The 12,069-nt window shown below is 34.3% G+C and overlaps 2 protein-coding genes across 2 annotated transcripts; one reads left to right on the top strand and one right to left on the bottom strand.

Annotated features, from left to right (window-relative positions):
* Positions 1–2,389: 2,389 nt before the first annotated feature.
* LOC107948410 (alkane hydroxylase MAH1) lies at positions 2,390–4,317 on the top strand. Its single transcript, XM_016882948.2, has one exon. It carries the CDS (start codon positions 2,751–2,753, stop codon positions 4,248–4,250), a length of 1,500 nt encoding a protein of 499 aa, XP_016738437.1. The 5' UTR covers positions 2,390–2,750; the 3' UTR covers positions 4,251–4,317.
* A 236-nt stretch (positions 4,318–4,553) lies between these two features.
* LOC107948411 (programmed cell death protein 2-like) lies at positions 4,554–8,243 on the bottom strand. The gene is made up of 7 exons (XM_016882949.2): positions 8,012–8,243; positions 7,590–7,679; positions 7,387–7,484; positions 6,410–6,714; positions 5,867–6,101; positions 5,106–5,310; positions 4,554–4,833 (listed from the first exon to the last, which is right to left on the bottom strand). Exons 1-7 carry the CDS (start codon positions 8,102–8,104, stop codon positions 4,705–4,707), a joined length of 1,155 nt encoding a protein of 384 aa, XP_016738438.1. The 5' UTR covers positions 8,105–8,243; the 3' UTR covers positions 4,554–4,704.
* Positions 8,244–12,069: the final 3,826 nt, after the last annotated feature.

Consider the following 12,069-nt stretch of genomic DNA (forward strand, 5'->3'; position numbering starts at 1 on the left):
ATGTATTTGAGTAAAAAAAATTAAAAATAAAAGGTAAAAGAGAAGACAAAAAGAAAAAGTGCAATTATGGTTTATGATAAATCTTTAAAAATTAAAGTTACAAATATTGATCGGAAAATAAATTATATATTGGTTTATATTAGAATATAATATAATTTAATAGTAATTAAAACAACGTTATAACTAATTAGATTTTTATTACTTTTAATTGAAAATTATGAAACAAATTATCAAAGATAACAAAAAATAAATGTAATAAAGAAATTTTATTTTGTATTTAAAATTATTTTTTGTCAAAGCTGGAGATTGAATATTTTTCAAATCATAGGGTAAGTGATTTATTATTAAACTTATGGGGATTTGAATAATAATAAAATTTGTTTTTATTTGAAATCATTTGCAAAGCATTTAGTGTGTAGTCTAAAAAAGGAAAATCTGAATATCTTTTTCTATTTGGTTTTCAAGAAAATTAGATTTTTAGTTAAATGTGACTGCCACCAAATGTGATATATGATGGGAGGATTTTCTGACAATGAGAATGGTATCCCTCCCCACCACCATCTACCCTTATAGTATCTCCTACAAGGAGAGGACTTTATTTCTTTTTGTCATACCTGCTTGATTTATATTCATTTTTAATTCAACATAATATTTATATTAATATATAATTTTCGGATTAGCATTTGATATATTAATAATGTACTTTTTTATTTTACAAGTAATTTAAAAAAAATGTCATTTGTTTTTTTAAATATTTCATAGGGCACTTATCAACTTCTGATTCTATTTGTAAAATTTAAAAATTCTATTAAAATATATAAATATTATTCTATAATTTTTTTGATAAATTAATTCCTAAAAAAAATTAGAAATTGAATCATGAAAAAACTGTACAGATTATGGGATTAACTGAAGCATGATACAAGGAATATTAAAATTATTAAAATATGTCATATCACAACAAATATGTGAGCTGTAAACGAATTATTAATGTGAAAATATTAATTATATACTTTACACATTAAACGAATACAACACAATACAAATAACTTTTTTAAATTGAATCACAGTAATAAATATTTTACAATATGTTATGAATTAAGAATACAATATGGCTAGTGATATAAAATACAATATAGAACATAAAAACAATAACATCAACGCAACATACAATCATAAACATGTAAAAAATCTTTGTACAACAAATGATAAAAATGCGTATCGTATATAATGTTTTGAAAGGTAAACATTTGCTTCCTTTACTTAAAAAATGAATAAAGTAGTCATCGTACGTTAAATTAAATAGTAAATTGGTCATTCTGTTAAAAATTATTTTCATAAATGTGACACGCTACATTTAACTGTCTATTTATTCTATCAGCCACACTAGTTTTTAACATTAGAAATGAATGAAACTTTTAACAAAAATGATCGGTTTGTTTTTTGATTTAATGTACAAAAAATATAGTACATCAAATACACTAAAAATATTAAAACAAATGTTTCCCAACAATCTGGAAATATATTAAAAGAATATTCATATTTAAATAAGTACACTAAGAAAGTTGCAACTTAGCAAGTAATTTGCCTCTAAAATAGTAATAAAATTAATAATAAAACAATAGTTATACAATATTCAAATAATAACAACAGAATAGTAACAATATAATAACAAAACATCAAAATAATAACAAACAACAGTGAAAACAAGTTAGGCAAATTTGGGCCGGGTCGGGTTAAAAAAACTTACCCGAGGCCCGAACCATCTAGAAAACATGCCTTATTTTTTATTCAACTTTATTTTTCAAACTTATATTTTTGTCTAAACCTCTCACTTTTCAGGAGGGCCTTTGACCCAGTACGAGTGACCCAACCCCTAATTACGTCTATTTGCAAGATGAGGTATATTATCCTTTCTACACTCTAAATTTTATTCTTTGTGCCATCGTTGATTTAAGTATCAGCGAATGCTCTGAAGATTTTCTCTTCTTGCAAAAGGTTCATACAGTCTTCAATTCAACTATCAAACGGACTAAAAAAGGATATCAACATAACTATTTGAATATATTGATTGTATTGCATAAAAAAAATATTGATTGTAATTAATTATGATTGTACTTATAACCTCTTAAAAAAGTCATTTTCAATGGCTTTATCAAACATACTTCTAATAAATAAAAAACAAACTTAAATTAAAATGTAAGTATTTAATACATTAATAATACACTTTTTTTAACTCCATAAAAAAATTATAATTTTGCACGTCTCATTTCTTTTTTTTATATATATATTTTTTACTGTGCTATATATACATTCTATCATCAACCCAAAATTTTTTAAATTCCACCATTTAAAATAGCATTTAAAACGTTCATGTTAAGTTAAAAAAATGGTACATGGAAATTTTAATAAATATTAATTTATAGAATATACAAGTATATATTAGGAAAATAGAGGATAGAAATCTTATAAAATAAGTGATAAGTGGTTAGAACTCCCAAATTTGGAGGCATTATTGATGAATGTTTTTGAAGTATCCGTAACCAAGTGTGAAATCTTTGGATGATTTTGAAAACATCATCCCTCTTCTTTCTGGTATCTGTCATTCTCCCACCATGGGATGCTTTTAATGTATACGTACAAATTAGTGAGCCATGATAAGTGCAGCTTAAACTTCCCTTTATAAATTGAATTAAGAACATGGAACTCCGAAGCTGATTTAAACATTTTCCCAGAGCTTTTCCAATTTGATGGCGTTTGTGGGTTTATTTGAAGTTTTTTTGCCTCTCGTTTGCTTTCTGCTTCTCTACTGCTTAAGAGATAAGTATCATGGGCCTCCAAAGAGTTTCCCGCTTGTTGGGATGATGCCACAGTTTCTCTTCAACATTCCTCGGCTGCATGACTGGTTTACCAACACACTCGAGATATGTCACTGCACTTTTCTTTTCAAAGGGTTTGCTAAGACGAACGTACTGGTTACCTGCGATCCTTCCAACATTCACTACATTATGAGTTCCAACTTTAACAACTTCCCCAAAGGACCTGGATTCAAACAGATTTTTGACATCTTGGGAGACGGGATTTTCAATGTGGATATGGATTTGTGGAGAAAACAAAGGATAGCTGCTCAAGGGTTCATGAGGCATCAGCTGTTCTACCGATTTTTGTCAAGGACTACCGGAGCCAAGGAGGAAGAGGGGCTCATTCCTCTTCTTGACCATGTTGCCAAACAAGGTTTAGTGGTTAACTTAGAAGATGTTTTCCAGAGGTTCGCATTTGATGCTACCTGCATCTTGGTTACTGGCTATGACCCGAAGTGCCTCTCCGTCGAATTCCCTGATGTTCCTTTCTCCAAGGCCATGGATGACGCTGCCGAAGTGATGTTTTATCGGCACATCACGCCACAAAGCTTTATTAAGTTGCAGAGGTGGATGAACATGGGACAAGAAAAGAAATATAGAAAGGCATGGGAAGTTCTTGATCATATTATGGCTCAATATATATGCCAAAAAAGGAAAGATTTGAACCAAGGGATGATATCAGAAACTGTGGATGGTGGTGTGGATCTCTTAACATCATACATTCTTGAAGAGAAGTCATGTGATGATAAATTCTTGAGAGATACCATTTTGAATATGATGCTTGCAGGGAGGGACACCACCAGCTCCGCTCTTACTTGGTTCATTTGGCTTGTTTCGAGGCATCCGATAGTGGAAAACAAGATCATTGAAGAGCTCCAATCGATAATACCTGGAGAGGAAACCAAAAAGAGGCGACTGTTCAATGCTAAGGAGGTAAAGAATTTGGTTTATCTACATGGAGCATTATGTGAGGCTTTAAGGTTATATCCGCCGGTTCCTTTCCAACACAAGGAACCCCTTAAACCAGACACGCTTCCAAGTGGGCATCCAATTCATCCAACAACCAAAATCGTGTTTAGTTTGTACTCAATGGGAAGGATGAAGTCGGTCTGGGGTGAAGATTGCTTTGAATTCAAACCAGAAAGATGGATTACCGAGAAAGGAGGGATCAAACATGAGCCATCATACAAGTTCATGTCATTCAATGCAGGGCCAAGGACATGTTTAGGAAAGGATGTGGCTTTTCTTCAGATGAAAGCTGTGGCATCTGCTATTATTTATAACTATCGTATTCATGTATTGGGAGAAACTCCAGTTGTTCCAACTGTATCCATTATCCTGCGCACCAAAGATGGACTGATGACTAAGATCTACCCCAGATGGGACTAGATGCATCACAACCGCTTGAAAGTTGAAATCCTATTATTTATAAATAAAATCATAGATACTTTCTTGAGTTGGTGACATCAAATTCAATCAAAGACTTCGTTTATAGATAGATGATGATTAAAGAAAGTAGTCCAGTAAGCCATGTAGAAAGATCCTTGTGCAATTTAATGCCATGAAAACCATCTACATAAGATAACAGAAGAATTTAAGTTATAAACTAAAGCAAACCAAAGATCATGATACAAAATTTGATACCTCTCATCGATCTTCAACCAATGCATAACACTTTGTCAGAGATAATAATGACACGCTCTAGCTTTGTCGAGGGCATAAAATAAATCAGTAAACTTTCAGGATCCTTGTAGGTTCATCTCTGTATGCATGGAAGCTGCTCAACATAGATTAAAGACTGAAAGAGTTCCTATTCACACAAATGTTTGACAAAAATTGTAAATCATGAGAAATAGCATTGAAGACACTCATTTAAGGGCTTATCGAATTGCATGAGAACAGTCTCCTCTACGACAAACCATTGACCATGGCCATGGATGGACTTCTCTTCATCAAATGAATTAGAACAGCTCTGCAAAGAGATATATATCACATGGGTGAATAGAAGGCTTTTTCCACTCAAAACAAGGAAAAAAGTAAAAAGTATCTGCAGGCTTAAGCAGAATGGTTGATCTCATAAGTAGTTAAAACTTGGGGCCCTAAGGAACAATTATCAATTTAGAAAGCATAGCAGATATTGTACTAAAGTTAAGAAACCCAGTAGCTCTTTGATATAAATTCTGAGCTAAATGATCATAGTAATAACAAACAGAACAAGCCATTTTTCTTTTCTTTTTTTCTCACCTTGGAACAGGTATAGACAACAAGAGTCAGCCAGTTCCAGTTCTCCAGAGAACCTTTATGACAACCATCGACTTCTTCTTGCAGAAAATATATTAATGGGGGCATAAGCTGCAGTTCAAAGTGCCTTGATGCACCACAAAGCCCGCATTTCCCAGCATTATCCACCTCTGCTGTAGCCAGAAGAGGTTTCCCACCGAATGCATATCTGAGAACATAATGATCCGTAACAAACTTAACACTCTATTTGAGACATCAAGATATCAAAACTTAAATTTTTCTCCATTTTCCCCTTCTACTTGCAGAAAAGAATGATAATGTGTAACAGTGCCCAAATCAAATTACAAATGGAATTAGTGTAAACTTTGAGGTAATCTGGGTGATAACAAAGTGATTGCTTCCCAATTTTCTTTTGGTTACATTCTCCTTTCGTTTTGGTGACAGTAAGTCATAAAAGCAGATCAACTTGACCAGGGATTCCTTGAGAAGAAAAGAAAAGGTTAACTGCATTGCAAGACCTTTTCAGAAATATTGTATATGACCTTAAATTTCGAGTACATTCATTATTCTATTTTTTTATGAACTTTTAGAGCCATAACAAAGGCCTAGCAACAAAGAAACAATGAATATACAATAAGGAACAATATGCATCATTCTAGCTTTGCATTAATACTGGTGACAGTAAAGAAATGAGAGGTCGTCCATATATGCCAATTTATAAAAGGGTTTCCGGCATAGACATTCAACAAATAACCCTAAATTACCTAAAACATTGCTCTGGAGATGCATCCAATTGTTTTTTGAACTTGAGATAAGTCCTGTCAGCATTCAGAGCCTTATCATATTCATAATTTTCAGCTTCCCATGTTTCTTCTTGTCCATGATCATCAATATCACCCTCTTTCTCCTTGACTGAAAGTGACGAGTGATTTGAACACATAGAAGAAAAATCCTTTGATGATGGTTCCGCCTGACTATAAATGTAGAAGCATGACATCACTGCAATAAAGGTACAAAATGAATCCAGCAAAAGACTTTTAGCACGACAAAATTAGTATACAAACAACATGAAGAAAGAAATTTAGATGGCAATTTAAAGCAACTTTAAAAATCAAAATGCAACACCCCAGACCCATTGGTACAAGATACATATGAAACAGAAAGAATGAGACTGCACTGTTTGCAGCAGTGTAGAGAAGAACTTGGCTGTGATGTGATTATTAGCATCGACGACACTTAATTGTAGAACAGATTGTAGAGTTTAAGCTATCACATGCAATCATACATCACAATAAGGGCAACCTCACCTGGTGTATCAGTATCTACCCCTCTTGTTTGTGCAATTAAAGACAAAGAATGCTTCACAGCACCCTCAGAGTTCCAGTTGCTACTTGTCTTCTTGGGCTCAGAACTCAAGCTTGCCACTTCAGAAAATGCTTTACTCAAGTCCTCCAAATCCAAATCTTCATTATCCTCATCACTCAAATTCTCCCACCAGTTAGTTTTTGAAACAGAAACAGGAGATGAAGCTGAAGGAGCTTTATCCAGAGTAGCAGCAGAGGATGATTCCTTTGATTCATTTTCCACTTTCTGAATCCGAAGAGCTCGCCAACTACATAATCATATTTCATTAACTAAAGTATACATCTAAGTAGCCATTATTCTCATACTACAAGCAGTGGTGTGTGAAGGGCACAAGGTGCATTATAAGCACTAGTTACCTTTGCCTTAGGCGCAACGCACAAGGCAAAAAAAAGCACTAGCCTGAGAAAAGTAATGAGCAATATGTAAATGTGTGAATTTTTATATGTAATATAAAGCTTGAGATTTATAATAAACTCTGAAGTCTGGTCTAGTTTATCTACAAAACATGCATTTTTTTTGTTGGTCAATATACTTGATTTCCCTATGGTCAATGTCTATTGTTGAATACTCAAATATTAAGATGTATTAGAGTCTGGTACTATCCTCTTTTTACTAAGGCATATCTAACGAAAAAAAGTGAAAATTAAAAGAAATTAAGGATAACTTCAATTAGGCAGGCTTTTTTAAAGGCTATCGCCTTACAAAAGTAGGTGCCTACGTGCAGTAGGTGTGCACCTGATTAAATGGACTTCTCCTGAAAGGGCCTAAGGCGATTTTGCTGTCCAGTGCCAAGGCGCGCCGGCGCACCTAAGAACACGCCTTGACAACACTGACTAAAAGAGAACATAACACCTATGCAGTTAAAAGAATCATGTTTAAATGATAAACAAGGGTCAAACAAACAAATCAGAGAAACAACCTGAGAGGAGAGCTACCACAATTTGGTGTCACACAACCAAAAACAAGAAGTAGACGGTCTTCTATGTTCAAAGTTCCACTTGAAACTGGAGCATAAACCTTAACAGGAATTTAGCCAAATAATATAAATTATTGGATTCAAATGTTAAAAGTTTTGTCGGCAACAACAGGAAGAAAATGCATTAGAGTTAGAATAAGAAAAACCTGAGCAACAAGACAGAGTTTACTTCCACATTGTGTGCAGTGAATAAGTGTAGGGTTGAACTTCAAAGCCTCTATAGGAAGAGGCCAATCCTGTTAAAAGAACAAAGTTGAAGTTATAGAAAAACATAACCCAAAAAAGAAAAACTGTTGATGTCCTCTGCTAGGTTTAGCTGAGTAGACGTCTAAGGAAAAGGCAGAAGGCTAGTGAGGGAGCACAAAAGCTTTAAATATCCTCCGAACCCACTAATTTAAGGATCAAAATACGACCCAAAATCCGAACTACATTAACCCATGTGTTTGTAGATAGCCTTCTTCATGTTTTGCTTGAAAACCCACAAAGATTGATTTACTCAGCTGAAGGGCTTGACCTAGCAGAGGACATGAATACATATGAAGATGAAAAGAGGGAGAAGGAGAAATACAGGAAGTCCACCAATTTTGGTAGTGTAATGATCAGAGGGCTCACGGTTATCCTCAGCCCATGGCCCTGGCAAGCCTAGCACAACCCTACTCATCAAGCTTTCAAATAGGGATGTAAACCGATGCCTTTGGAAATAAAAAGGTTTCTCCACAACCAAGTAAACAGAGAGGGAGAGAGGGTACGGGATGGGAGTGAGTCGGGAAATGTTAGAAATATATAATTTTGGTTAAACTAAAAAAAATAGTGATTTATGTATTGTTTAAATTAGACTTATTGGGTAAGTTATTCCTCCACGCGCACGTCCAGATTTTAAAAAAAATTGGTAAAAAATATTAAACTCTAAAAATGGGTTAGAATAAAAAATTAAGTCAGTTTAAAATAAGAGTAAGATTCTGATTTGAACATTTAAGATTTAAATTAATTTGATCTATTTTTAAGTTTATAATATTTTATATTATGTTATTCATAATGCATTAAAAAAATAAATTTATACTAAATATATAATACTACTTTAATATAAATATTAAATAATGTTAAGATGACTATATAAAAAATTTTAATAAATAAAATAATATTAATATTAAAATAATATAATATAAATATTTTTAAAAAATATTTAAAATATAATATGGAAGGATCTAAAATGGGCTTGGGTTAGTCTTTTGCAAATATGAGCGGGTATGGGAAAAATTTTAGCAAAATTCTAGGCCCATATTTTGGGTTGGGCCAAGCTTAGGCAAGCATAAAGTATATTAATATCATGCTTAGACCCAACCCGAATCTGGCCCGATTTGGCCCATGAACATCTCTAGTTTAAACAAAGTTTTGGTCACCAAAATTTAATTTCAGTAACATTATCGACTTGTAACATTTAAATTATTGTGTTGTTATTTGACATTAAAGGTGTGATGGAAGTATCACATGACAAATAGTATCACTAAACGCCAACATGTTTTCCATGTGTAACACCCCATGCCCGACCTGTCCGTCGGATCCGGGTATGGAGCGTCACAAATGGACCTATGCTTAATAATTGCTAGCTTAACTACTATATAACAGTCTAAATTAAAATTTAAAAATTTAAAAATAATAATTCTTATGACTAATGCCTTAAGCCACCAAATGCTTAGTCTCTTAGATTCCTATCTCTAATATGATTTTTTTATTTACAATGGCCCTTCTACAAATCTTAAACCTTAACTAAGGACTATCTGTCCTAAAATCCAGATTCTAATTGTGCTATCGGGCTTTGTCGTTAATGATCCTGTAGTAAAGCCGCCAATTATGTCCTTTCCCTGTGTGCATGACTCGATCCAACAATGATTCTTGATCTTCACTTTACTTGGTTTCGTTTCTTCTTTGAGTCCTCGATCATCCTCACAAGTCCTGCTAAAATTAGTTAACTTCGTAAGTTCGATTGAACTTAGTGAATTCCTATACCGATCATGATTAAACCTATCACAATTGTAAAATAAATTAAATATAAATTTACTCCCTGTTCACTTAAGACAAGTTTGCTTTGTTAGGGTGGCGGACTCCACCCAATTGTTCGAGCTACTTGGCTTGCCATGAAACCTTCCTCTAGTCGAATTCTCCGCTCGACTGTATCCCTGACACTTCGCCATCTCGACGAATTCATTCCTTACTTCTCATATTTCTTTCCTTACTCTTTCCCCCTTATACGAGTGCTCACCGATCTTAAATTAACCTGGTTGTTCGTCGGTTTCTTATTATGAACCCTTTTGGTATCCTTTTCAACTATCCGTCCAAGGATTCTTAGGACATTCCTTCCTTAGTGGACTTGTTCATACCAATCCTTAGTGGCTTTCTATGGTCTGGCTAGTCCTTGGCAAACACTTTCTTTCCATACCTAGTCTAGAAAGACTCATCAACTCTTTCATATGGTGCTAACCTTCAGCACGACTCACCACTTTGGCGAACCCATCCTTATTCCACCTTATTGTTTGGAGAAGGGGGATTACTTCCAGTAATCTACCTCTCATACCAGTCCTTTCTTGGGTATATTTCTACCCCATAAGTGAATGGCAGTCCAACTTGCGAAACTAACAGGTTATTGCCCCTGCAACTATATGAGCTTGTCATCTCACTTCTCCTATACCTCTTTATTGCACTCTTCTTAGTAGCTCATGATTGCGGATCATATCTTGTGATCCTTGGATAATCTCATGTCTTACATTTCCATAACAAGGTCAACTCTCGCCTAGCCTATCTTCTTTAAATTCTCGTTGGGTCTTCGCCCATACCTTATTCCAAATTTGGCTTTCACCTTTATCCCTACCGCATTCAACATTTTGGCGGATACCTTATGATTTGCTTGTCATACTCATGCTTTCCTTAAACTTTTCTTCCACCTTTGTGGTTTTCCCATACTTGGCACTCTGGCCATTTACCCTTCGCTTGAAGTTTTGGCAGATTTACCGTGTCTGTTTTCTGGCAGACTCTATGGGTTGTCATAGCTGAGCTATGGTCTTATACCCTTCTTATCTTTTTTCTCATGTTTCTGCAAACAGAGCCAGTGTTTATTGTCCCGATGGACTTTATTTGTTTTGTGTTTACTGTCCCAGCGGACTTACTTTGTTTCGTGTTTACTGTCCCAATGGACTTGCTTTGTGGATGCCATGGAGTCATATATCTATGGTCTTAAACCGATCCGTCGTCCCGACGTACTATCTTGTGATGTCATAAAGTTTTTAATCCATGGTCTTACTCATGAATCTAGTTGTTATAGCATCTTTCATCTATGATCTTACACCACATACCCTATACCATTTACCTTGCTGTCATGGTGTCTTTCATCTATGGTCTTACACCATTATCATTACCGTGTATAATGCCACCATGACATCTTTCATCTATGGTCTCACGCTACATACTTTATACCATATTGCCATAGCCTCTTTCATCTATGGTCTTGCGCCATATACCCGTTGGAACGTCGGCACCCCTACGGCGCAGCGGAAAAATAAAGCATCCAGCGATCCTAACCATGGATCCATATGTGAGGAACGAATCGGGGTGAAAAAGGGTTTCGAAATTACCGAATGGTGATTCTAAGTAAACAGCAATGCCTCGACAACGAGTAATCTGATCTGCTATCGAATCTAGCCGCAATCTATCGTGACTTCGGCCTCTACGTAATCCACCCTGTTGACAATAAACGGAAAGAATCCCAAAAACTATTTTTGAGAAGATTTTGCTTTGACGGTTGCTAGACCCACCAAGCAAAGAAAAATGGGATTTTATACCCCTTTTTAGGGTTTCTTAAAATTAAATAAATATATCAATGTTTTTTAAACCAAAAATTATAATTGCATTAATTATAATAATGATTTCGGTAAACTATATATTTATTTGAATTTATATACTAACCAAATTCATGTTCATTATGCGTACAACAACCTTGTACATATAATGTGTTCGATATTTGATTACCCAATTAAATTAATTCTATAATTAATTAAATTCAAGCGATAACCAAACACAATACCAACTATGTTTTATTCTGTTCATTTCAACTATAGAGTGTGACCTTGTAGGTTCTTGTAACGTTAGCAGTAATACTAGAACGAGTCCAATGTTACAAACAATGAGTGGCCCCTAGCAATGCATCATTGCTACCTAAGTCACAAGAAATCATGATTCGATATAACCTTTTATGATTAACCTTTCATGCAATAATCCTTAAGTCATTTATCTCTAGATTGGACACAAGTCATGGAATAGTCACACTTGCATAGTCCATTCCATGTTCCTTGATATCTTAAGTAGACTATGATATACAAATAAGTATGACATATCATATCAGCTTATTTAAGCATGACCATGCATTTCTAGTCTCACTCAATCAAGTGGTCTAAGATATTACTCCCATTATGTAAGAGGAACTTATCCTATATCGATCAACCATATCCCTCTACACAGATTGTGGTATATCCAACATCAGCCTTTATAGAACAACCAGTTACAGTGTACGTTTGACTGTATCAAAATACACAACTCACGATGTTGGGATTATGATGATCTCAAGTCTGAGGATCA

This window comes from Gossypium hirsutum, chromosome D11 (genome assembly GCF_007990345.1).
Source record: "Gossypium hirsutum isolate 1008001.06 chromosome D11, Gossypium_hirsutum_v2.1, whole genome shotgun sequence".
Classification (NCBI taxonomy): domain Eukaryota; kingdom Viridiplantae; phylum Streptophyta; class Magnoliopsida; order Malvales; family Malvaceae; genus Gossypium; species Gossypium hirsutum.